Source organism: Mytilus californianus, unplaced genomic scaffold, assembly GCF_021869535.1.
Source record: "Mytilus californianus isolate M0D057914Y unplaced genomic scaffold, xbMytCali1.0.p SCAF_3, whole genome shotgun sequence".
Taxonomy (NCBI): domain Eukaryota; kingdom Metazoa; phylum Mollusca; class Bivalvia; order Mytilida; family Mytilidae; genus Mytilus; species Mytilus californianus.
In genome coordinates this window covers 41,367,934-41,395,692 of record NW_026262679.1, presented here as the reverse complement: position 1 = coordinate 41,395,692, position 27,759 = coordinate 41,367,934, and the positions used below count along the sequence as shown (strand labels likewise).

The following is a 27,759-nucleotide window of genomic DNA, read 5'->3' as shown; positions in this document are numbered from 1 at the left end:
CGACAAATTGAAAAAATCAAAAGGGAGCTTCTTTTCATCAATCCTCATAATAATGAAGTTTGGAGGAAACCAATTAAGGAATACTGGAGTAAGTACACAATTTGTAAAAATTGTCTTAAATCTAAAGGTCAAAGTTCCGTAACTCTGGAATGACAAACTCAAAAATAAAAAAAAATCGAAAAGGAGCATCCATCAATTCTAATATTGTGTTAAAAGTTATACGAGAATTGGATAAAAATTTGAGTTATCGTAAGTCGGTGTAATAGCTGGATGGATAGACCAACATTGGTATACCATAATAGGTCCCGTCTTTGACGGACATATAAAAACTATCTAGGTTCTTTGATGCAATTTAATTTACCCTGTTACAGTTGAAGTTCTAGTTAAAGTAGATTCACTGCATACCGCCATCTTGGATTGTACAATAGCAGTACACAATCGGTCTAGTTCTTTGCCTAAATCTGCAAATTTTGAGACAGATTTGCGATATATGTATAAGACTGTTTATTTGTAAAAAGAAAAATAAGTGATTTATTGCATTATCCAAACTGTTTAAACAAATACCAAATATTTGTGTGTTTTAGAATCAATTCTTTAACTTAGCCATTTACGGGGAGATAACTCTTATAGTCAAAATTTTATACTGTAATGATAGTGAAATTTTCATTTTTTACCTGTAGCAAGAAAACAAGTTCGGTGACACCATTTTTTCTTTTTATTTTATTTTGAAAAAAGCACAGTAAAATCTTCATTTTAGCAAAATATAAGAAAATTCTATCTGAGGAAATATATACTGATGATCCACCTTAAATGATTTGGTCTTTTAATTAAAGGCTGGAGTCCATTAGAGAAGATAAGAAGGAATTGGCATACAAGCCCCAAAGTTCCTTTTTCTATCTATTAAGAACATCAGTATCTAAAATAATATTTTTATTTACATGATTCCTGAGACTCAATCTTAATTGCCAATTTTATTTCCTGTACTGAAATCATTTAAAATAAAAATGGAAGCAAAATTTGCTTAACATATGTAAGGTAAGTTTAAGTCTTTAATAATAACTAAATGCCTTTAAGTTCTTTTTTTATATACTTAAGACAGTACAGATCATTACAGGTAAAAGTATGTCAGTGATTTAAAAACTTGCACCATTTTGACAAATAAATAAATGTATTCTAAGTCTACTAGTTAAGTCCAAGTTTCTTCAAGGTTTACATCTCTCTGTAAACCTAGGGTATAGTACAACATCTCTAATGTGGTCTATTTTGAGCAACCAACAAATAAATCTCTCCAATCCTAATCCATAACCACCATGAGGACATGTTCCATATTTTCTCTGAAAAAAAAAAATCATGTACTTTTTGTGACTGTAGAAATAAAACACGCTATTGTATACATGTTTTATTACATTCATAGAAAAAAATGCAGTTAGTTAAGCGAAAGGTCTGAAAATGCATCACATAGTACACTAAATTTGATCTTGTTATTTTGGTACCTCTAACCAGAGGTTGCCAAGAAAAAAAAAAATGTTTTTCAATGTGTTACATTGCGAGAAATGTCTTACTTTGCAGGCAAGTAACAGGTGAGAAAAAACAAAGCTACCTTCAGCTGTGCATTATTTAAGAATGGACAGTGGTAAGTAACATAAACAAATAATAAATGGTGTCCTTTTATTCTCTCACATTTCATGGATGTAAAGAGACTTCATTGAGTTTTTCTGTTATGCATTTATTATTAAATGTGATGTGTAATGATGGAAAAATAAATAAATCCAACCATTATACTCTTTGCTTCCTTCATTTATTTCTTTGTGAAAAAAAAAATATCAATTTCTGCCTTGCATGCAATTGTCAGAAAATTTTAAAGTTATTACCTGGTCTAGGTACCAATAGTAGGGTTTAGGATCTATTCCTTCTCGTTTGAAACCCTCATGAAGTTCTTGTTCATGCCAAATCCTCATAGAACCTCCAGTTATCTCCCCTACTCCAGGCATTAATACATCTACCTGTATAATAAAAACAGTACTAGTTACTTTACTGCATCTTCTGTTATTACACAAAACTATTTCTTTTAAAAAATTATTCAATGGATCAAGTTTTACAACAAATCTTTCTGGTACATTTAAATAGTTTAAAATAAAGTTTTTTTAAGCTCTGAGATCAATCACAAAGAAAATTTTTTACACTGTAAAGACCTACACCTAAACACTGCAAGCTAAGCAGAGCAGCAGTTAATGCCAAGTTAAAGTCATTGGTTTGACCTGGCAGGGCTTGGAACCAAAACAGTGAGACAACAACCAATTGACATAAAAAACTAAAACACACCTAGGACAACATACAGTCCAACAATATTTGGCAAAACCTGTCAGAATTTTAGGTCCTCAATGCTCTTCAACTTTGTACTTTATTTGGCTTTTTCACTTTTTTGATATTTTTAAGTCTTTTGTAGATGAAACGCACGGCTGGTGACCTAAATTTAATCCTGGTATCAATGATGAGTTTATTTATATATCAGTGTATATACATTAGTCAAGCTCTAATTAAATATACTTTTCAACCAAGCATTTCTACCATAAGACTACCAAAGCAGATCGATTCAAAATATAAGATCACTGTCACTATAATCTATTACATGGAATTCTATTATATAAATAGATAAAATCTTGGTATAGGCAGAGGTTCTGAAAACTCTTTTTTTCTATTCAAATGGTTTTGGAATGAGGTTTTTTCAATAAAACCACAACCATGTACATCAAAGAATTTTAACATATAAAAAAAAGATCATGGAATACTTGGATGATGGATTGGTGTTAAGTTTTCAGTGGCAATTAGTACATGTGTATCAGAACTAGAGCATGTTAATGAGATATGCATATGATTCCTGCTTTTTATTAGACCAATATGCTAAGCTGGATTCTTAATGTGAATTTTTTTTTCTTAACTGAAGAAGTTTGGAGGCAATAAGCAAATTTGTAAAATAAAATACATATATATTACTGACATCTAACAAACTGATGTATTGTAAACATATGAAGAATGCTGTTTGGTGGACTTGTTATGCTTTGTGATTTTTAATAGAAAAGTAAAACACCCGACACGAATGGCCCTGTCTCAAAAAGTTGAACAATCTGCAATTTCAACAACACATGTGGACACAAAAATGCATTGATAGTATCCAGCTCTCAAGACCAATACTAGTTTGATGAAAAATTTCCTTGATCAATGAGAAGTTAAATTTCAAACTATCAGCAAACAGGAAGTTGATGTACTGCAGATCTAACAAGATGTGTTGAAACGACATGAAAATCAGCAGATTGGAACGAAACATAAACTTGATCTGTAACTCATCATGGTAGACTCACATATCAAAAATCAGCACAAAATCTGAAGGCGTATAGAAAAAAAGTATAACTGTGATTTTTAACAATTCATCAAAGTCCAAAACCCGTAATTTCTGCAAAAATCAGCAGAGCATACGAAACTAAAACTTGATCTGTAACTCATCATGGTTAATTCACATACCAAAAAATCAGCCCAATATCTGAAGGCGTATAGAAAAAAAATCTGTCTAACTGTGATTTTCAACAATTTATCAAGAGGCCAAAGCCCATAATTTTGCAAAAATTAGCAGAGCGGAACAAAACTGAAACTTGATCTGCAACTCATCATGGTTAACTCGCATACCAAAAATCAGCTCAATATCTGGAGGCATTAAGAAAATAAATGGAGAATGTGTCCCCATGGACACAGATGGGACACAGATGATGCCCCCGCTTGCAAACAACATTATAAAGGGACATAACTAAAGAACGATAAAAGTGATGCTACCCAAATTTGTACTTGATCTGAGTTTTAAGGTAATAAGTATTGTGTATAGGTTTCAGAATGTTTGGTTGGGGCAAACTTAAGTTACAGAACGGAAACTAAAAATTTTGCAATTTTTCGATTTATAAAGGGGCATAACTTGATAATGATTAAAGTGATGCTACCAATATTCAACTTGATCTGTATTTTGTGGTAAAAAGCATTGTGTATAAGTTTCATAACATTTGGTTGAGGCAACTTAAGTAAGAGAACAGAAACTAGAAATTTTGCATTTTTTTCCATTTATAAAGGGGCATAACTTGAGAATGGTTAAAGCGACCCCACCAAAATTCAAAAGTGATCTGTATTTGGTGGTAATAAGCTTTGTGTATAAGTTTCATAACATTTGGTTGAGGCAAACTTAACTTAGAGAACGGAAACTAAAAATTTTGTAATTTTTCCATTTACAAAAGGGGCATAACTCTAGAACGGTTAGAGTTAAAAATTGCGTATAATGGTTTGTTGCAGAATGACGAACTAGGGTAAAACTATTTGGCCCCGACAAGTTTAATAAGAGGTGTTATACCTTCTCCATTCAAACAAGAGTAATGAATTACTTACAGATTCAGTAACTCTAGGGTCATCTTTACAACGCTGCATATAAAATGATTTAATTTCAGTTGGGAAATGTGTCAGGAAAATAGGTAGATTTATCTTATCTGTCATCTTTCTCTCAGGTGCTTCTGGGATATCCTGTAAAATATATATGTTATGTACAGTTCTGTGGTCAGTATTAAGTAGATTAACTATTGGTATGTTTAACAGCCTTATGAACAGGAGTATGGGCATCAATACCTGTTTTGAGCACTGAAATCTTAACTGCAAATGTTGACAAGGGGAAATTTTGTCTATTGTCTTTTATTTTGAAAGATATTTATAAATTACACTACCCAACACAACACAACCTTTCCGCCATATTAGGATAAATAAATGTGGATAGTGTCCACATGTGGACACAGATGATGCCCCCGCTTGCATATCATATAGTTATAAAGGGACATAACTGAAGAACGGTAAAAGTGACACTACCCAAATTTGAACTTGATCTGAGTTTTGTGGTAATAAGCATTGTGTGTAAGTCTCATAACATTTGGTTGAGGCTAACTTAAGTAGAGAACAGAAACTAAAAATTCAGCAATTTTTCTATTTGTAATGACGCATAACTCTAGAACGGTTGTGTATAAGTTTTACAACATTTGGTTGAGACAAACTAAAAAATTCAGCAATTTTTATGTTTATAATGGGACATAACTCTAGAATGGTAAAAGTGTTGCCACCTAATTTCGTACTTAATCTGTATTATGTAGTAATTAGCATTGTGTATAAGTTTCATAACATTTGGTTGAGGCAAACTCAAGTTAGAGAACTGAAACAAAAAAAATGTACTTGATCTTTACTGAGTTTTGTTGGAATGAATATTGTGTATAGGTTTCACAATGTTTGGCTGGGGAAAACTTCAGTTACAGAATGGAAACTAAAAAATTTTGCAATCTTTCTATTTATAAAGGGGCATAACTCAATAATGGTTAAAGTGACACTACCCAAATTCAACTTGATCTGTGTTTTATCAGTGGTAGTCAAAATTAAACATTGCATTGTATAAAGCATTGATTGTAGTTGATTCAACTATAATCATGGTCAAAGGAAGATAACTCCAATTTTAAAAATATATTATATAAACTTGATATTTAGAAGAAAATAAAATTTTTGCAATTTTTCCTTTTATAAAGGGGCATAACTCTAGATCAGTTGAAGTGACACCACCAAAATTCAAACTTGATCTGTGTTTTGTGGTAATAAGCATTGTGTATAAGTTTCATAACATTTGGTTGAGGCAAACTTAAGTTAGAGAACGGAAACTAAAAATTTTGCAATATTTCCTTTTATAAAGGGGCATAACTCTAGATCGGTTAAAGTGACACCACCAAAATTCAAACTTGATCTGTGTTTTGTGGTAATAAGCATTGTGTATAAGTTTCATATTTGGTTGAGGCAAACTCAAGTTAGAGAACGGAAACCAATTTCGGGACGTACGTACGTACAGACGGACAAGGGTAAAACTTAATGCCCCCGCCGTACCAGACGGACAAGGGTAAAACTTAATGCCCCATCCGGTACGGCGGGGGCATAATAAAAGATAAATTTCTAATATTCATATATTTTAAGAAAATATGAAGCTGATTAAACCATACATGGTACCCACGGAAGGCACTTTGAAAATTGATGAATTACCCATAGAAACAGTTTTATAGACCTGCATACATTTTAAATGTGTACAAAATACTGTAAGAGCAGAAATTTACCTGGGGATTTGAGTTTGTTTATTTTGGTGAAAAGTATGATATTCTAACCCCACAAAAATTATTGTTTCTACAGCAATATTTCACACTCATCCATACTAGCAAATTGAAGTTGCCTTCCCTTGGTCCTTTGTTTGTTTTTATAGAACAGCCGTCAGGTATGCAACAAAATTTTCCTAATAAAAAATGCATAAGGAGTTCCGCTGAACACTGTGTCTCGGCTGCAATTGCTGCTGTTGGTGTAAAAGTGTAATGTTGACTTAAAAAGTGAGTCCATTTATCAGTAAACTACAGAATTTAAAAAAAAATTCAAACTTTTTCTTTAGATGCTATTTCTTGGTCTTTAAGACTAGCTTCTGTCCAAGTTTCATAACAATTCATGAAAGTTTACAAATTAATCATGTCAAAAAAGTGGAATCCCATTCTGTCTGTAAATGTCAACTGTAAAAAATCTATCAAAAAAAATACTGAAAATGAAAAACATATATTTTCAAAAGTTTGCTTCACACAAACTATTAATCATAAAAAAACTTCTGCCAAAGTTTCATAAAATTCTATGAAGGTTTGACAAAGCAAAAGATGTGTAACAAACTCTAGCCCCAGACTGTATCTCCTTTTTAACTGTAAAAAAAACAGCCCCAGACTGTATCTCCTTTTTAACTCCATTTTATCAGTAAAATACGAAAAAATTAAAATAAATATTTCAAAATTTCGCTCTTGATACTGTCTTTTGGTCAGAAACAAGCTTCTATCTAATTATCATAAAATTCCATAAAGGTTTGACAAAGTTATTGACGTCTGAAAAACTTTAACCTAAGACTAAATCTGAATGTTAACTGCAAAAAAAACTAAGTACATGTATCAGTAAAATACGGAAAAATGAAAATAAATTTCGAAAAATTCCACAAAGGTTTGACAAAGTTATTGATGTAAAAAAAAAACCTTGACGACGGAATCTAGGATCGCTATGTCTCTCTTTCATGACATAAATGTTGCAGGCTCGACAAAAATGTGCCAAAGTTGGAAATGAAATTATTAAAATTGTCTACAAATGTCAAATTTTAAAGCATGCAGAAATTTGTTATTTCTGTAAAAACAACTACTGTACTGTGACCTATAGTTACTAGCTTCTACATCATTTGGTCTCAGAATTTTTCTGTAATTCTTTGCTCGAACCTTATGTCTGCTTTTACTAAAAAAAAATGTTTTAAAAATTCAAATCTTACATCTCCAAATTCATAAAATGTGTCATCATCTTTCTTTATGTTGTTGTTCCTCAAGTATTCTATAGCATCAGCATATTTCATTCTCATAAATGGTCTCTTAGGTGGTTGAAAGTTCTGAAAAATATATTATCTGGAACTACAAATTTACTTCACATAAAAATCTATGACTTGCAACACATGTAGCTAGAGTATTTAAATAAACCCTTCTAATTGCAGTGAAATGTATTTTTATCTGGCTAAAGTTCATGTTAATAATGTTCTGAATCATCTTGATCTACATGTCATGCATTCATAATTTCAAATGTTACTCATTTTAACATTGCAAATAATTTTGTTTTAAATTTGTCATTCCACTTTAATCTTTGATGAAGATAATTAATTTTTATAATACTATTATCTTAAGACCCTAGCTGTGGAACCGTAGCTCATAGGTCCTTATGATATTTTTTGACAATTTGCGGACCATAGAGCTACGGATTTTTCCTATTTCAAAGCGTTCGGAATTGCACTTATTTCCCAAAAATTTATTGTTCATCGCCTCTGCATAGCTTGTCAATGTATATAGTTTGTTTCGTTAGATATTTTTCTAGGATATGACCTATTTATTTATGTTTGAATATTCATTTCCTTGACACTATCATTTAATTATTTCCTTTTGTATACATTCTCCACCTATTTTGTTCAGCCATTTTGAATCTCATCGTGACGTCACCAAAAACAAGAAAAGATAAACAATAAATTTTTGAGAAAATAAGTGCGACCTGAACCTGGGTCGCAATTCTGAACGTTTTGAAATAGGAAAAATCCGTAGCTCTATGGTCCGCAAATTGTCAAAAAATATCATAAGGACCTATGAGCTGCGGTTCCACAGCTACTTAGACCCTACATATAAAAAAATAAAATGCTCCGCAGGGCGCAGCTTGATACGACCGCAGAGGTCGAACCCTGAACAGTTGGGGCAAGTATGGACACAACATTCAAGCTTGATACAGTTTGCATTTGGATTGTGATTAAATATTTGACACAGCATAGGTTTCTGACACAGAATGAATGTGGTCTAAGAACTTAAAAATTTTAAATTGGACATTCACCTATTATGGTCCAATATCCAAAATCTAAATACATGGTTAGATTCAGCATATCAAAGAACCCCAAGAATTCAATTTTTGATGAAATCAAACAAAGTTTAATTTTGGACCCTTTTGACCTCAATGTGGACAAAGTTGATAATGGGGCCCAAAAATCAAAAATCTAAATACATGGTTAGATTCAGCATATCAAAGAACCCCATATATTCAATTTTTGTTGAAATCAAACAATGTTTAATTTTGGACCCCGATTTGGACCAACTTGAAAACTGAATCAAAAATCAAAAATCTAAATAAATGTTTAGATTCAGCATATCAAAGAACCCCAAGAATTCAATTTTTGTTAAAATCAAACTAAGTTTAATTTTGGACCCTTTGGACCTTAATGTAGACCAATTTGAAAACGGAACCAAAAATTAAGAATCTAAATACACGGTTAGATTAGGCATATCAAAGAACCCCAATAATTCAATTTTTGATGAAATCAAACAAAGTTTAATTTTGGACCCTTTGGACCTCAATGTGGACCAATTTAAAAACGGGGCCCAAAATCCAAAAACTAAATACACGGTTAGATTCAGCATATTAAAGAACCCCAAGAATTCAAGAATAAAACCCCATTGAAATTGGTCAAGAAATAAGCAATTTATACGAAGTATCTTCTTTTGCACAATACTGTGCAATTAAATATTTCTTGCTATTGCGCAATACTGTACAATTGACAATTTCTTGCTATTGCGCAATATTGTGCTATTGGATATTTCTTGCTATTGCGCAATACTGTGCAACTGAAGATTTCTTGCTATTGCGCAATACTGTGCAATTGAAGATTTCTTGCTATTGTGCAATACTGTGCAATTTAAAAATTTCTTGCTATTGCACAATACTTATTATATAATAATTTACACATCCTGTTTAGTGTGTATCTCCTACCATATATTATTATTTGCTTTTAAATATAAATCAGAAATAACCAACTTAAAATGGAAAATTTTAAAAGAAAAAAATCCCCCCCAAATATTTTGAACCCCCTTATGATTCATCACTCCCAAACTCAGTCCCAGCCTTCCCTTTGTGGTATGGTACCTTGCAGTACAATTTCAGAGAGATCCATACACTTGAACACAAGTTATTGTCTGGAAACTAGAAAAATGTGTTTTTTGGCCCCTTTTTGGCCCCAAATTCCTAAACTTTTAGGGCAATTACCCCCAAACCCAAACCCAGCTTTCCCTTTGTGATATGGAACCTTGTAGTACAATTTCAGAAAGATCCATACACTTACACACAAGTTATTGTCCTGAAACTAGAAAAATGCTTGTTTTTTGCCCCTTTTTTGCCCCTAATTCCTAAAGTATTGAGGCAATTACCCCCATCATCAATCCCAGCCTTCCCTTTGTGGTATGGTACCTTGCAGTACAATTTCAGAAAGATCCATACACTTACACACAAGTTATTGTCATGAAACTAGAAAAATGCTTGTTTTTTGCCCCTTTTTTGGCCCCTTATTCCTAAAATTTTGAGGCAATTACCCCCAAAATCAATCCCAGGATTCCTTTTGTGATATGGAACCTTGTGGTACAATGTCAGAGAGATCCATACACTAACACACAAGTTATGTCTGGAAATTACAAAAATGCTTATTTTTGGCCCCTTTTTGGCCCCTAATTCCTTTACTGTTGGTACCATAACCCCCAAAATCAATCCCAACCTTCCTTTTGTGGTATTGAACCTTGTGGTAAAATTTCATAGAGATCCATTCACTTAAACTAAAGTTAGAGTGCGAAAACCAATGTGTCTTCGGACGACGACGACGACGACGCCAACGTCATACCAATATACGACCACAAAAATTTTTTTGCGGTCGTATAAAAATACTCATCATCGAAAAGTTTGACATGAGACTTACAGGGTTAAGTTCTCTGACTATCTTTCCATAGGGTGATGCCATCACTCTGTCAACCACACCACAGATCAAATCTTCTATATGTTGTAATAAATCCTCAAAATCTATGAAAGGTAATTCCCCTTCTATATGAGTGTACCTGTAAAGAAACAGTTAACATGAAAAACTCTTTATCTGCCGAGAAAGCATTCTTAATGTGGAATTTTTTTTTCAAATCTTACAAGGGACGGTCATATCAGCCATTTTTTCTTGTATCAACATTAAAGCTCATTGAGAATAGCATACGCCTATCTAGCCAAAAAGTTCAATAAATGGACTCAAACAACTGCAAAACTGTAAACCATTCTTTTAGTGTCATAAATTATTTCTCCTCCTGAACATGCATGAAATATTTGCCACTGGACGTTAAGCTACCATCAATAAATCAATCAGTCATATATTATTTCCAAATATACAATATAGGTATCCCAACCTAAAATTATCAAACCTAAGAAAGATAATAATTATTATTCTGTTTCACTTTTCATAATACTGCATCTGATGACAGGACATGTTTCATTCCAGTCATTTTACAAAGACAAAAATGGGCATATCAATGGTAAAACAACATTCAAATATCAGTTAATAAAATATTTCAGTATTATGACTTACTCTGATAAATGTCTTCTGGTTCTAGAATGTTCTGCTCTAAATGATGACATGATACAGAAACAATCACCCAACGCTGGTATAGCTGTTTCTAAATATAACTGTGATGACTGTGTAAGATATGCCTAAAAGTAAAAACACTATCTACAGCCATCACTTATTGTAAATACCTTTTGAGATAAAATAGTTTCACAAATCAACAATTTTTATTACAAATAAAACTCCTTGGTGATATAGGTTTAATCTGGTTACATCTTCAGACACTTTCAACAGGCATATACACACACATCCTACAAGCTTGATCAGCTCATCCATGCTATTGTACATAGTTTGTCAAAGCAATATGTCATATCTAAGTATCAGAAATCAGTGATGCAGATAACTAGAGGCTCTCATGAGCCTGTGTCGCTCACCTGTATTTACTGATGCTTTGGAAATCATGCAAAATAAGGTTAAAATCATAATTAATAGTATTAGATATTAGACATTATAATGATATCTAAGATAATAACAAAAAACTGCAAAATTTCTGTAAAATTACTAACTCAGGGGCAGCAACCCAACAAGGGTTGTCAGATTCGTCTGAGAATTTCAGGGCAGATAAATCTAAATCTGATGAACATTTTTGCCACCTGTCAGATTTGCTCTAAATACTTTAGTTTCAGAGATATAAACCAAAAACTGCATTTTACCAATATGTTCTATTTTTAACCATGTCGGCCATGATGGTTGGAAGGCGGGGTCATCGGACAATTTTTTTAAACTAGATACCCTAATATTGATTAAGGCCAAGTATGGTTAAATTTGTCTCAGTAGTTTCAGAGAAGAAGATTTTTGTAAAAGATTACAAAAATTTACGAAAAATTGTTAAAAATTGACTATAAAGGGCAATAACTCCTAAAGGGGTCGACTGACAATTTTGGTCATGACGACTTATTTGTAGATCTTACTTTGCTGAACATTATTGCTGTTTACAGTTTATCTCTATCTATAATAATATTCAAGATAACCAAAAACTGCAAAATTTCCTTAAAATTACCAATTCAGGGGCAGCAACCTAACAACGGGTTGTCAGATTTGTCTGAAAATTTCAGGGCAGATAGATCTTGACCTGATAATCAGTTTTACCCACGTCAGATTTACTCTTAATGCTTTGGTTTCAGAGATATAAGCCAAAATCTACATTTTACCCCTATGTTCTATTTTTAGCCATGGCAGCCATCTTGGTTGGTTGGCCGGGTCATCAGACACATTTTTTAAACTAGATGCCCTATTATTGATTAAGGCCAAGTATGGTTAAATTTGTCTCAATAGTTTCAGAGAAGAAAATTTTTGTAAAAGATTACAAAAATTTACGAAAAATTGTTAAAAATTGACTATAAAGGGCAGTAACTCCTAAAGGGGTTGACTGACAATTATGGTCATGACGACTTATTTGTAGATCTTACTTTGCTGAACATTATTGCTGTTTACTGTTTATCTCTATCTATAATAATATTGAAGATAATAACCAATAAAATGCTTCGCTGGGGCGCAGCTTGATACGACCGCAGAGGTCGAACCCTGAACAGTTGGGGCAAGTATGGACACAACATTCAAGCTTGATACAGCTCTGAATTTGGATTGTTATTAAATATTTGACACAGCATAGGTTTCTGACACAGAAAGAATGTGGTCTAAGAACTTGAATTTTTTTAATTTACCTATTATGGTCCAATGTCCAAAATCAAAATACATGGTTAGATTCAGCATATCAAAGAACCCCATATATTCAATTTTTGTTAAAATCAAACAAAGTTTAATTTTGGACCCCAACTTGGACAAACTTGAAAACTGGGCCCATAATCAAAAATCTAAACACATGCTTAGATTCAGCATATCAAAGAACCCCAAGAATTCAATTTTTGCTAAAATCAAACTAAGTTTAATTTTGGACCCTTTGGACCTTAATGTAGACCAATTTAAAAAACGGGACTTAAAATTAAAAATCTAAATACACGGTTAGATTTGGAATATCAAAGAACCCCAAGAATTCAATTTTTGATGAAATCAAACAAAGTTTAATTTTGGACCCTTTTGACCTCAATATGAACCAATTTGATAGCGGGGCCCACAAATAAAAAATCTAAATTCATGGTTAGATTCAGCATATCAAAGAACCCCATATATTCAATTTTTGTTGAAATCAAAAAAAGTATAATTTTGGACCCCAACTTGGACCAACTTGAAAACTGGGCCCATAATCAAAAATCTAAACACATGTTTAGATTCAGCATATCAAAGAACCCCAAGAATTCAATTTTTGTTAAAATCAAACTAAGTTTAATTTTGGACCCTTTGGACCTCAATGAAGACCAATTTAAAAAACGGGACCCAAATTAAAAATCTAAAAACACGGTTAGATTTGGCATATCAAAGAACCCCAATAATTCAATTTTCGATGAAATCAAACAAAGTTTAATTTTGGACCCTTTTGACCTCAATATGAACCAATTTGATAGCGGGGCCTACAAATAAAAAATCTAAATACATGGTTAGATTCAGCATATCAAAGAACCTCATATATTCAATTTTTGTTGAAATCAAACAAAGTTTAATTTTGGACCCCAATTTGGACCAACTTGAAAACTGGGCCCATAATCAAAAATCTAAATACATGTTTAGATTCAGCATATCAAAGAACCCCATATATTCAATTTTTGTTGAAATCAAACAAAGTTTAAATACTGGACCCTATCTTGGACCAACTTGAAAACTGGGCCCATAATCAAAAATCTAAACACATGTTTAGATTCAGCAAATCAAAGAACCCCAAGAATTCAATTTTTGTTAAAATCAAACTAAGTTTAATTTGGACCCTTTGGACCTCAATGTAGACCAATTTAAAAAACAGGACCCAAAATTAAAAACCTAAATACACGGTTAGATTTGGAATATCAAAGAACCCCAATAATTCAATTTTAGATGAAATCAAACAAAGTTTAATTTTGGACCCTTTTGACCTCAATATGAACCAATTAGATAACGGGGTCCACAAATAAAAAATCTAAATACATGGTTAGATTCAGCATATCAAAGAACCCCATATATTCAATTTTTGTTGAAATCAAACAAAGTTTAATTTTGGACCCCAATTTGGACCAACTTGAAAACTGGGCCAAAAATCAAAAATCTAAATACATGTTTAGATTCAGCATATCAAAGAACCTCATATATTCAATTTTTGCTAAAATCAAACAAAGTTTAATTTTGGACCCTTTGGACATTAATGTAGACCAATTTGAAAACTGGACCCAAAATTAAAAATCTAAATACACTGTTAGATTCGGCATAACAAATAAATAAATGTGATCAAAGATTTTACAAATCTAATGCGCCATACTGTGCAATTAAAGATTACTTCTTGAAATTTTTCAATATTTGAAATTTGAAAAAAAAATAATATTTGAAGAATAATTCTTTTTAATTTCTGAAATCTGAAATGAGAAAAAATTGGCCCCCCACAATTTCTTTTTATCCCCCCCCCCCCCCTTTTTCCCCCCAAAAAATTCTTTCCCTCAAGATATGGTCATAATCTCAATTCAAATTTCCAATGGAGTTGGCAACCATAATTACCCATTTAAATTTACCATAGTGCTAACTTAATCTATTTTATAATAGAATTAATAAAAATATAGTGTCAAATCTTTCATATGGATTTTTTTGTAAAAAAAAAAGATGAAAACATTTGCAGATATTTTTACTGGTCTTCCTTTATAAATATGCATTTCTTTAAACATAATTTGAAAGCAGTGTAAGGGAAGTAACCAAAACGTTGTATTTGGATTACCTCCCTTACACTGTTTTAGATTATCTTTATTGTTCATTAACCATTACTTTATACATAATTTAAAAGCAGTGTAAGGGAGATAATCTCAATGATGTATTTGATTTATCTCCCTTACACTGCTTTAAATTATGTTTTGTACTAAAGTATTTGTCCATTAACCAGGACAACCTTGTTTTTCCCCCTTTTTTGCCCCTAATTCCTAAACAGTTTGAGCCATAACCCCCCAAAGCAAATCCTAACCATCCCTTTGTGGTATGGAAACTTGTAGTATAATTTCAGAGAGATCCATACACCGTTGCACAGTTATTGTCTGGAAACTAGAAAATGCTTATTTTTGGCCCCTTTTTGGCCCCTAATTCCTTAACTGTTGGTACCATAACCCCCAAAATCAATCCCAACCTTCCTTTTGTGGTATTTAACCTTATGGTCAAATTTCAAAAAGATCCATTCACTTAAACTAAAGTTAGAGTGCGAAAACCAATATGTATTCGGACGACGACGCCGGACGACGACGACGCCGGACGACGACGACGACGACGCCAACGTCATACCAATATACGACCACAAAATTTTTTTGCGGTCGTATAAAAACTGCAAAATTTCCTTAAAATTACCAATTCAGGGGCAGCAACCTAACAACGGGTTGTCAGATTTGTCTGAAAATTTCAGGGCGGATAGATCTTGACCTGATAATCAGTTTTACCCATGTCAGATTTACTCTTAAAGCTTTGGTTTCAGATATATAAGCCAAAATCTACATTTTACCCCTATGTTCTATTTTTAGCCATGGCGGCCATCTTGGTTGGTTGGCAGGGTCATCGGACACATTTTTAAACTAGATACCCTATTGATGATTGTGGCCAAGTTTGGTTAAATTTGGCCCAGTGGTTTCAGAGGAGAAGATTTTTGTAAAAGTTTACGGACACAGGACACAGGACGCCGGAAGCCAAATGATGAGAAAAGCTCACTTGGCCCTTTGGGCCAGGTGAGCTAAAAATGGTGGTTCTGTTTAATAACTTACCTCTTCACCAAAATAATCTAGTTTGAACAATGTTGATCCTCCTTCTACTTGTGTCTGTACAAGGGATGGAGGCGTTACCTAAAAATATATAATAAACTATATATATATAGCTACAACTGTGCGTGAACTCACATAAGAATACCTACCCCCTTTTAGGAGACTATAACCACATATTGCAATATTGATGTAAATAGTTTTGATATCTCCCTTTAAACCTGGTTAAACATGTGGGACTGGGAATTATATTCCTTCATTTATATTCTCATGTAGTTTTCTACAAGTGTGGAAAGTTTCATCAATATTTGTCTAGTTGTTTAGGAAGAGTTGCACCAATGAGAGACTTTTACAATATATTGCAATATTGAAGTAAGTAATTTCAATTACCTCCCCCTTATGGCATTTTTTATAGATATTTTTGTTTTACCTGTAGCTGATTTTTTATTTATAAGTGTGCAAGTTACAGATCATGTTTGTGATTCGTTTTTGATGACATAGTTTTCACAGAATTTTTACATTTTGGCTGACAAAATTTTAAAGTTTTTATTAACTTTTCCTATCTTTTTCGGCTATAAAGATTGTCTCCTCACATGAATTGCCAGAAAAATGGTACATAAAACCATTTGGCAGGTGGGAGTAACTGTGTCTGGATTTGTACCAACCAGACATATCTACTTTAGAAACAAGAGATTCTTGATTAGCAGATTTAAAATTACAGTACCCAAATTGCCCCCATTTTAAAAAAAAGCAGTAGAAATCTTACAAGTTTTCTTAAGAGACTAAGTATTTGTATTTTTATAATTTGCCATTTGACACGTCTTTCAACATAGCTAAATATATTAAAATATGCACAAAACGGTCACATTATATATCAACAGGTGATGAATCCTGAGAAAAAGTAAAATTTACGAAAATGTTCACAAAAAGTCAACTTTTAAAGATTATCAATTAAAATATGTCAGAGGCATTTATTTCTTGACAGTTATTTGATCATCAGTTATTCGATTTTCAAGGATGTGAATTTAAGCATGGATGCAAAACTCTATGATTCAGTATGGATTCCAAATTAAATTAGTGAAACTATATAGTAATTAAGGATACATCTACAAAATAAACACATAATGGAAACTTTTGTCTGGATCTTAAACGTAGGTGAAAACTGTCAAAGTAGGTGTAATTTGAGTACCCTCACGTTACATTAATATTTGGTATCATATACCTTTATCCTACCTACATGTACATATAGTTGGTTACGATACTGTCAATTAGAACTGAACTATTACACTACATCAAAAAACTCTTTCTCAAAATAAAATGTCAGAGCAGAGTATTACGACATGGCTTAGCTTACCTCAACAAATCCTTTCTCAAAATAAAATTCTCTAAAACAATGCATTATCACAGATCGCATTCGTAGCACTCGTGACGTCTGTAAATAGAATCAAAAACTTCTATGTTGGGACTATTTCATTTAAACAAGACAAACTGTAGTCATTTCAATGTATAGCTGCCCATAAAATATATAAAACAGAAGTCTGTAACATTTAAATTCCTAGTTTACCTTATATCTCAGAAAACATAAAACATAACCGTGTATTTTAACTGGAAAAATCCACTGAATGGACTTCTGAAGAGAATTATTACATGATTTCATATAATTTCCTATCTTTTTCAAACAAAAAAGCTTTTCAGTTACTATTTGTTTTTAAGGTAAATGTGCAATTATTTTTTCAATGATCCTCAGCTAACCATTTCATCCTATATAATTGAATACTGGGAAAATTTCACGTTAACTAAATTCTATTGGAGACACATATGAGATATCAATTTGCTTTTTCACATTTTTTTATTTGACAGTAAGAACAGTTTATTTCAATTTCAAGACAATTTAATATCTTTGGATGAAAACTTACTTGAAAAATAAAACTGTGTTCAAAATTCATATGGTGCAGAGAATTTGAAATACTTACATTTTCTCCCCTAATCATCATATGTCTGTTGTCTAACTGTACATCTACATGAGCTTCCTATAATTATAAATTGTTGATAATTCATTATACTGTATTCAAATAAAAGAAGATTGTGTCCATCGGACTCAGATGCCCCACTTGTTTGTGGAAATGGCAAATTTAGCAATTGGTCAATCTATTAAGAGACATAACTGGAGAATGGTGCAAGTGATTCAGAAGCAAACAAAATTAGAACTTTATCTGTATGTGGTGTTAATAAGCATTGTGTATAAGTTTCATAACTTTTGGTTGAGGCAAACTAAAAGTTTGAGAATGAAAACCAATTTTAGGATGTAGTACGGACAAGGGTAAACCTTAATGCCCCCTTCACCTAGCGATGAGGGCATATAAATCATCAACTGAATTTTTTTATCATTTAACTGAAGTGAATGTAGGCACATAAAAATGTGAAGGGGTTACACCAGTTTTATGAAAGCTCAACAATTCTTTTATTATCTTGATGGAATTAACAAAAGGTAAAATGGAAAAAAATTGTAAAAGGGTTCTGTGGAATCCAGTTTCTCACCTGCGGCTGCTACTGTCAGCACAAAGGTATATATTGTAAGGACAGGGTGTTGAAATATTTGTTGTGACCACTTGTCCCCGGGAAAGTGAAATTGTAAATTTTACTTGTCGGGAGAAATCAACTTGCCCTGATTTCTGAATGATTTTTGGAATGAAAAAGATGTATTTTACTCTAAACATGTATGTGTCTAAAACAGTTTTAAAAATACAATGAAAATGGTATTCATGGTCTTTGTTTGTATGTTAGAATGATAAAAATGTAAGTAAGTATACAACAATGAAATAGAAACCAACCAAAAAACAACAAGAATCTAGAGGCCAATTTTGCTATGTTTTTCAATGCTAGCTTACATGAACCTGGGAGATTATATCATGACTTATATTCTATTCACTGTAGGCAAGTGCAAAGTTTTAAAGTTAATGAAGAGATGAAAACCAAATAATTGATAAATTATAGAATTGTTGTTTGCACCCCCAACCTTTTCCCCAAAAAAAACTTTTGGTAGACCAATTGTAAATTTGAGATTTTTTTAGATAATTAAGCAAAATCAAAACATTACAGAACTTAAAAAATCCGTTATTCCGTTTATTTTCATACTATTTGTCCTTTGCCGCTTCTGATTTCGTCAAAACCAAGTTCTTTGCTCAACAATTTTATTTTTTATTAGGCGCCTCTTCCCTGTTGGTCAACTTCCGAGCGTTTACCTATCTAAAGATGCTTATCCAACTCGACCGGTCATTTAGTTTTCATTCTTGAGAAATCAGAGCTCGAAATTAATAATGACCATTTACGGTGTATCGTTGCTATAACCTGATCGACGATCCCAGGTTAAGGGAAAAAAAATCGCAGAATATTAATGAAACCCAGGTCCGCATACTTATTTTTTGTTGTTTGATAATCAATCTATTTCTTAATCATAGCCTATTGATGTTGTTTTACTTAAACATGTTGCTTTCGCCTTGTTATTCAATTTTTTTCTACTTCGATGAATAAATTTGGAGGACTTTTCTATATGATTATATAAATTAACATTGTCAAGCAACATTTTTTTTACTTGTCCAAGGGCAACAAAGACCCATAAAATTGCTTGTCCAGTCAGTCAAATGTACGAGTCAGGACAGTCGGGAATAGCATTTCCACACCCCTGAAGGAATAAAAAATGTTATAAATACCAATGTTTAAAGTACTTTCAAAGTTCCATTTGAATGAACAGCCTTACGGTACTTCTTGCCGATACAATCCTTCTATGATAGTTATACTACTGATAATTACTATTTTACATTATCAGAAAAGAGAAAGATATACCTCATTGAGTATGTTATCAGCACCACCTGGTGGTGAAGCTCCAACTAATTCCCAATAGTCTGCTGTCAATTCATGTCCATCTGGAGCCTAAAATAGTTAGTGTCTTATTTCAGAATGAACACAAAAATAATTTGGACAAACATGTATAACTTTTCAGCTTTGTCACAATAAAAAAAGTTAATGATTTTGATGACTTGAAAAACATCTCATAGCATAGCCTTGCAATTTAAAGATAAGTTTCTTATATACTTCAAACCACTTGATTAATATTTGTTCACATTGCATTAACACAAAAAGGATCTAACACACAGGACAAACAACTTAAACTAGTTTGTCATTTTTTCTATTCATATTCAACCTTTTTAATCTTTCTATTATGATTCGAACTCACATTCTTTCCTTCTGGAACTTCTTGAACAACACCCCAAACAGTAATAGCTGCCTCTGTGGCAAGAAGTAATGCATCATAAGTTTGACACTGTAATATAAGAATAGACTTATTATATTTAAAAAATTATCTTCAAGAAAGTAATCTTTGATGTTTGATAATTAGTCTTTTGTGTTCAGATTAAAATTCTCTACTTATCATAGTCTACACAGTGTTATATACATGATGTATTTCTCAAAAATTAAGAATTAGTCTCCATTAAGGACAGAACAGTCATATTTATATTTTCTCAGATTCTTGTTAAAACCTTTGATATTTTATATGGCATAGAAGTGTTTAAGCATTACATAAAAAGATCATTTCACCACAAATAAGACAGAAAAATATTTAATTGCTTTTTCATTAAATATAATACATGTATGATATAGTTTGTGCCTTCTGCTGTTTGTCTGCTTCCTCTCATTGGTGTTTATCCAAATTCTTTTCTTTTTAAAAATTATCAAAAATAACAATCATACTTACAATCTTTAAAAGGCAAAAGCAAAAAAAGGTGAACCAATTCTAAAAAGTATATGTACAATTATTCTTACCAATGTATCAGATAAAACGCACTGTAGAAACCCTGTACCATCTCTTAAAACTATAAACATTAGATTTTTTCCTAAAAAAAAACAGTAAATATCTGATACATATATACTTTTACCCCATTCTAAAGAGTTATTAAACTTATATTAAGGTATATCATCCACAGGCAGATCATCATATAGCTCAAACTTGGTGTTCCTTCAATGTTTTGCAATAATCTTTTAAACAATTTTATAAACAACCAAAGCAACATGAGACCTGAAATTTTCCCTTTTTGACTAATCACAACACCAAAAGTCAAGTAAAAAGCATTGACTTCACAGATTCATAAATACAGTTTATTTTTTACAAGTTATACTATATGAATTCATAACACATTCTTTGCGCCAGTAAGACTATTTGGAATAAGAATTTCTCAGTTAAAAACTGATTTTCTTGTTATAAATTATGGACCATGATCAGCAACAGGTAAAGGATGAGCATCATTACTTCTGAGACAGCAAATCAATAGAGAACAAACCAAATTAATTAATTATTATAAATCAAAATAAAAAACAAAGAAATATTCATAACTACTCATTTATGATGACATCTGACCCATATAATTGAAGCTAAAGAGAAGTCTTAATGCTCGGTATCAAAATATATAATATGCTAATTTCTGTTCATATGCTTGACAGTATTCTGCATTAAATTTGTTACTGGTTTGTAAGTTTGAGAGAGAATTTCTGTTCATATGTTTGACTGTATTCTGCATTAAATTTATTACTGGTTTGTAAGTTTGAGATGAGAGAGAGAGCTTATTGATTGGCAGCTCATTTTTATTGAGCTAAGTATATCTACAGTTAATTTTTAAAGATTGACAAATTTTCATTCATGCTATAATGCACCAATAGTAGATCTGTGGAATATAACAACAATACTCAGGTAACATATAAATATTCTAAAATATTAAGTGTCTTGCAAAATTTGAACCCTTTTTTGACTCCTTACTAGGTAGAAAGATGTGATTTACTGAAAGAAAAGACCACCACCAACAAACATATTTACCTTGTCTTCTACATCGATGTACCCAGCCACTAATTTTTACTCTTGTATTTCTGTTTGTAACAGTATCTCTAATCTTTATCTGGAAAAAAAATCACAAAAAATTTAAATAATAAAAAGTATTTTACTTAACCCAAATTATCCAACATCCAAACAACACAAATTAAGCAACCAAACAATAATATTGTTTAACCAGATATTTTTAATCAGCAACAGGAACATTCATACACAGATATTAAAAAAATCTACGAAATAAATTGCAAAGTTTGACCCTTAGAGCCAGCAAGCAAATGACAATAAACTAGAGGCTTCAAAGAGGTGTCACTCACCTGTATCTTCAACAATAGCCACTTTTTCGTAAAAATCATCATGAAAGGGCAATAGCTATATAAAGATTTAACTGAATATTTCAGTCAAGATGACATAATTGTAGATCTTGTCCTACTTATCATTTTTGCTTTTAAAAGTTTCTATGTATCTATTATAATTTTCAAAATAATAGGCAAAAATTCAAAAAATTGGTAAAAACCATCATTAAAGAGCAATAACTCCAATAACGAGTCCTCTGACGATTTCAGCCATTTCTGCACCTGTCAGACTTTCTCTATTTATAGCCCTTTACAAAATAATACACAAAGCTTGCATTTTCCCCCATGTTCTATTTTAAGCCATGTGGGCCATATTGGTTGGCAGGCGAGTTTGGTTAAATTTGGTCCAGTAGTTTCAGAGGAGAAGATTTTTGTAAAAGTTAATGGACGACAAAGACTACGAGGGACTTCAAGTATGATAAAAGCTCACTTGTCCCTTTTGGAAAGGTTAGCTAAAAAGCAACAAAACAAATTTACCTACAGCGTAACCAACAAAATACATAGATTACACCAAAACTACCATCTTAACATGTACAAGTAACACAGACTTGTCAAAAACAGCTTACAAAACTGAAATAAAAAGTACCTTTTTTGGGGCTGGCAAACTTTCATCTTGAGCAATTTTGATGTCTTTAGCTTCCTCTAAATTCTTCATTCTTTTTTCCATATCTTCTTTCTAAAAAAGGATTTACATTTACATGTGTTATGACAATATTTAGACAAATAAAATAAGACTTGCTGACAAAAAGAAGCAGCAGTGTTGTTTTCATACTTTACAGAAGCAACAATTACTTACATGACATTTCTTAGAAAAAGACAGTTTACAAATACCTGCAATCAGTAGTTTAAACAAAATCCTCTGACAGTTTTAGATAGGGAAAGGGAGAGGTTTGGGTGAAGGTAAAACTTGTGAAATTCTACCACATTTTGTGTGTGAACCAAGTCAAGCTATTTGTACCATGAGTTGTCTGTTGTTGTTTGTCTTTGTTGGTACCTCTATTTATCCCCCAGAGTTGTGTGTTGATCATGTTGATGGTTGGTGCACATGTGCTGTTGTTCTGTCCAATAGATTTTGTTATTTTTGATATCCCTTTTATGTATTGTTTTACTCCTTGAGGAATAGTTGCCAGATCTGTAATTATAACAACTATTAATGAAAAAGATTATGCTGGCTACCTGTCAAGACCATTGTTGAACATAATTATCATAAAGTTTACAAATAATGTTAGCTGGATTCCATACATGAACCGTGATAAAATTACAACTAGATAATAAACCAGTCATACAAACCTCTCTTTTCTCCTTGTCTGAAGACTTGTTCTGTTCTCTTTGCCATATCTTTGTTACTTTCTTCAACTGGGATTTTGATACTGGCTCAAACTGCTGTTAGAATAATGAAAAGAAATTACTCTTTTACAATATTCAATACTTTTTTTGTTTTAAATGGCTGGTCCTGAATATGAGTGAAATATTAATTTCTGGAATTTATTGCCAATCTAAATAAGAAATTATGAATGTCCAATAAAATTGTTGTTATTTTGCTTCTCAAGATTGTTATAATTTGCTAATACACTGTAATCAAAACTGTCATTTGTCCACATCAAATATATATGTATCCCCTAAATAGGCTGTATATCCAAATGCCTCATTGTATTCAAGCTCCATTTGAAATTATTATGGCAAACCTTACTTTAAGCCTAACAAATTGGCAACTTAAGCACACAACATCTTTTGTTGAGAAAACTATTATTACAGACTCAGTCTGAGGGAATTAATTTATTTGCTACTGGCTTGCTGTCTTATTAACATTTACCCCATACCTCACTGTATTCATATATAAGTAAACAAACTTTTCAAAATATTATACAGGTACAGTGTATGTTATCTGACAATAAGTTCAACAAACTACAGTGATTTTGCTAGTGCTCGTCATTTACAATCTGATCGAATTTTTGTCATATTTTATATAAATTTTCATCAAAAACTTTCAACAATTTCGATGAAAGAGAAAGAACTTTATTCAAAACGTTCAGAAATATTTCCACGAGTCAAACAGGTGCTTCCTTTACTATGTACTGCGCATTTGTGAAAGTATTCTTATAATTTAGACATAACGAAGGACACAAATATATTTCTTACTAAGCAACTTGCTTTAGAAATATGATAATTTCCTGCCTTTTGTTAAACACGAACCAATCTGTAGATGAATCCGGATTCATTCTGAATTTATTATTCTCTTGTCATTTCTCGTTTTTGTTTTGTTTAAAAATCTAAAGTAAACGTGATCTATTCTTGATAAATTTACAATGTGCAGCCATTAGAATCGTTCCAACAAGGATTTGTACAAATCCTTGCTTCCAAGTTTATATATAGAAAGGAATGCCAAATATCGATTTAACCGTTTTTGCAAGGATAATGATTATGCAGTGAAAAAGTTGTTACAGTTAGTTCATTTATGCTGTGATTCCTGGTTTAAAAAAAGAAAACAAACTTTTGTTGATCAGGAATGTCCCCTGAAAATAACTTAAGTAAAATTGTAAACTATAAATCTGGATCCTTATTAGATCTAATTATAATCTTCATATTTAAGCACCACATCTATCAAATTATGCAATAACAGTCTGAGCATGCCTAAGTACTTCAAAGAAGTATAGCTAGTAATACATATCTTTGGTCCCTTATTGTTACCCAAAATAAGGTTGATTTTCATTTCGCGCAAGTGACTAAAGCCCTCAAAATCCTAGCTGAAACCCTGACAAACTAACAAATAATGTCTGACCAAATGTCATTTTGTTGTACGGACAAAATGTACATGTAAAACAACAGATTGTTTGAGAAAAACATGCTGGAGTGATGTGCATTATACCAGACATGTCCTAAACTCAAGTTATCATATTTCATAATGTCTGATATAGACAGACTGAGAGAAATTAATTCTAATAATATTTCCATTTTTTAGAATTTACCTTTAAAGTGAAGAGTAGACTTAAAATAAATGACTACATGTATTGGGTATAAGGAAACATACAAATTTATTTTACTTTGCTTTGAAATGTAAAGATCTTGGGTACCACAGTAACTAAGAATTAAGTAATTTTACAGCATTATAACTGACAATCAACTTACCTTTCCCTCTGCTTTCACACAATCAGCCATTATTGTTGGGAATGGTTCCACACCAGTATGCCTCATTGCCTGAAAATACACAAACATTACTATCAACATTCAGGTACAACATTTTTGGAATATCACTGAAGTAATAAGCGCTTGTAGATTTTGGTGAAGGAATGGCCAAACTGACAGTAAGTGAAAATTACTAATACCTTGTCCTCCAAAAAATAAAAACAAAACACAAAAAACAAAAAACTGCTTCGCCGAGCGCAGCTGGATACGACCTCGAGGTCCAACCCTGAACAGTTGGGGCAAAAATGGACACAATATTTAAGCTTGATACAGGTCTGAATTTGGATTGTAATTAAATATTTGACATTTTATAGGTTTCTGAATAAATGTAGTCAAAGAACTTGAAATTGGTTTAATATATGAATTGAATTTATATTCAATTAAAGATTTCTTGCTGTTGTGCAATACTTAGTAAATCTGTTTTCAGACTTTATGCAAAGAATTAGCAAATAAATTGTGACCCCCAATTTTTCTTTGGAAAATTGACAATTTCTGAAATCTTAAGGAAAAAAAATGCCCCCCCCCCCCCCAAATGAATCCCAAACTTCTACTTGTAGTATTAAACCTTGTGGTACAATTTCAGAGCAATCAAAATACTTATACACCAGTTATTGTCCTGAAACTAGAAAAATGCTTCTTTTGGGCCCCTTTTTGGCCCCAATTTCCTTAACGGTTGGGACCATCATCCCCAAAAACAATCCCAACCTTCCTTTTGTGGTATTGAACTTTTTGATTAAATTTCATAGAGATCCATACACTTAAACTAAAGTTATTGTCCGGAAACCAATTGTCTTCGGACGACGACATGATAGCAATATACGACCCCAAAATTTGTTTGCTGTCGTATAAAAACTTGTTTTTATAAATATTATTATTACCTGTATTACTGTCTTGAATGGCTTACTCTCTGTTCCATCACCAGATTCATCATTACCTAAATTCTCAGATGTATAAATTGCCTCTAAAATTAAAAAGAGATTTAATTCATGTTCTGGGTCACCAAATGTATATATAGGTACATGGTTTATGGACAGAGTTTTGTCTAGAGCTGCATAGATTTCACCTTTTGGCTGCAGGTGGTTTGTTAGAAATGTTAAAATGGTCAAAAATTCATAAAATATACTAGAATGTGACCATTTCCCTTTTTAGGTAAAGTCAAATAGTTAGCTAAATTGATACACCCTCTAGATATTTCAACATACTTAATAATCTTCTAATAGCACATTATAATAGACTTCTATGTTTAACCCCGCCGCATTTTTGCGCCTGTCCCAAGTCAGGAGCCTCTAGCCTTTGTTAGTCTTGTATTATTTTTAATTTTAGTTTCTTGTGTACAATTTGGAGTTTAGTATGGCGTTCATTATCACTGAACTAGTATATATATTTGTTTAGGGGCCAGTTGAAGGACGCCTGCGGGTGCGGGAATTTCTCGCTGCATTGAAGACCTGTTGGTGACCTTCTGCTGTTGTCTGTCCTATGGTCGGGTTGTTGTCTCTTTGACACATTCCCCATTTCCATTCTCAATTTTATTCATCTTTTTTCACATGTACATGTAACACCTGTATTAATCTTTGAGACATATTTTTTACAGAATAATTGCATGTAGTGTGAAAGGGGTCTCTCTGGTGTATAAATAAACAGATGAGACATTCTAGGGTTCTGATATGCTGATAGTTATATTACCAGAGTTGACAAAACTCTGAAATAACTAAGTTATAAACATTAGTTCAATAACAATAAACAATAGTCCAGTATAACAGAGAAAATCTTATGCATATATTATAACACAGACAATTATAATTCAGTTTAAACAAAACATAATCATGATAATACCATATATACACTGTTACTCTAACTATTAAATACACATTTACTATGGAATGTTCATTCATTTATTGTGTAGTGAAATGTACATCCCATGTCACATGTACTTTAATCAACCTGTTTCTGTGCAGATCAAAAGTTATGTAAATAAGTAGCTTCAGGACAAGGAACCAATCAGTTATTGTTCAAAATTATTAGAAGTGTAAAGTCCCATCAATGCCAATGGCACCATGTACATGAATTAGTCCCAGGTCCCCTGAAATTCTAGCTAGAACTTTGTTTTTGATAATGCTTGAGGAATAGTTAACTCATTTGGGGAACTATTCCCCAATTGGAAGGTTGTTTCCAACCTGTCAGTCTGTTGATTAAATGCATTAGTAATTATTTAAATTAAAATTCATTAATATTCATCTGACATATCTGAATAAAATTATTTAGGGCTTGTTTATAAGTGATACGAGCGATTTTTATTCTTAACTTCATAAAAACAAACAAATAATTTGTAATCTGAAACTATTGCTTTCATCACTCACCACCTGCTGAAGCCATGATCGCCTTCCTTGACGTTTGTTATTACTTTTTACGCCCGTATGTCTACCTTTTTAACCGGTCCCGTATGATGATGAAACCACATGCAATTCACTTCCGGTG

The 27,759-nt window shown here is 32.1% G+C and overlaps 1 protein-coding gene across 1 annotated transcript; it reads right to left on the bottom strand.

Moving 5' to 3' along the window:
- Positions 1-915: 915 nt before the first annotated feature.
- On the bottom strand, positions 916-27,759 carry LOC127734585 (asparagine--tRNA ligase, cytoplasmic-like). Its single transcript, XM_052244536.1, has 18 exons — positions 27,642-27,759; positions 26,163-26,245; positions 25,228-25,296; positions 23,392-23,484; positions 22,688-22,777; positions 21,737-21,815; positions 20,692-20,762; positions 20,105-20,191; positions 19,714-19,800; positions 17,844-17,900; positions 17,225-17,302; positions 15,877-15,954; positions 11,030-11,151; positions 10,382-10,517; positions 7,388-7,501; positions 4,423-4,554; positions 1,872-2,003; positions 916-1,334 (listed from the first exon to the last, which is right to left on the bottom strand). Exons 1-18 carry the CDS (start codon positions 27,655-27,657, stop codon positions 1,203-1,205), a joined length of 1,656 nt encoding a protein of 551 aa, XP_052100496.1. The 5' UTR covers positions 27,658-27,759; the 3' UTR covers positions 916-1,202.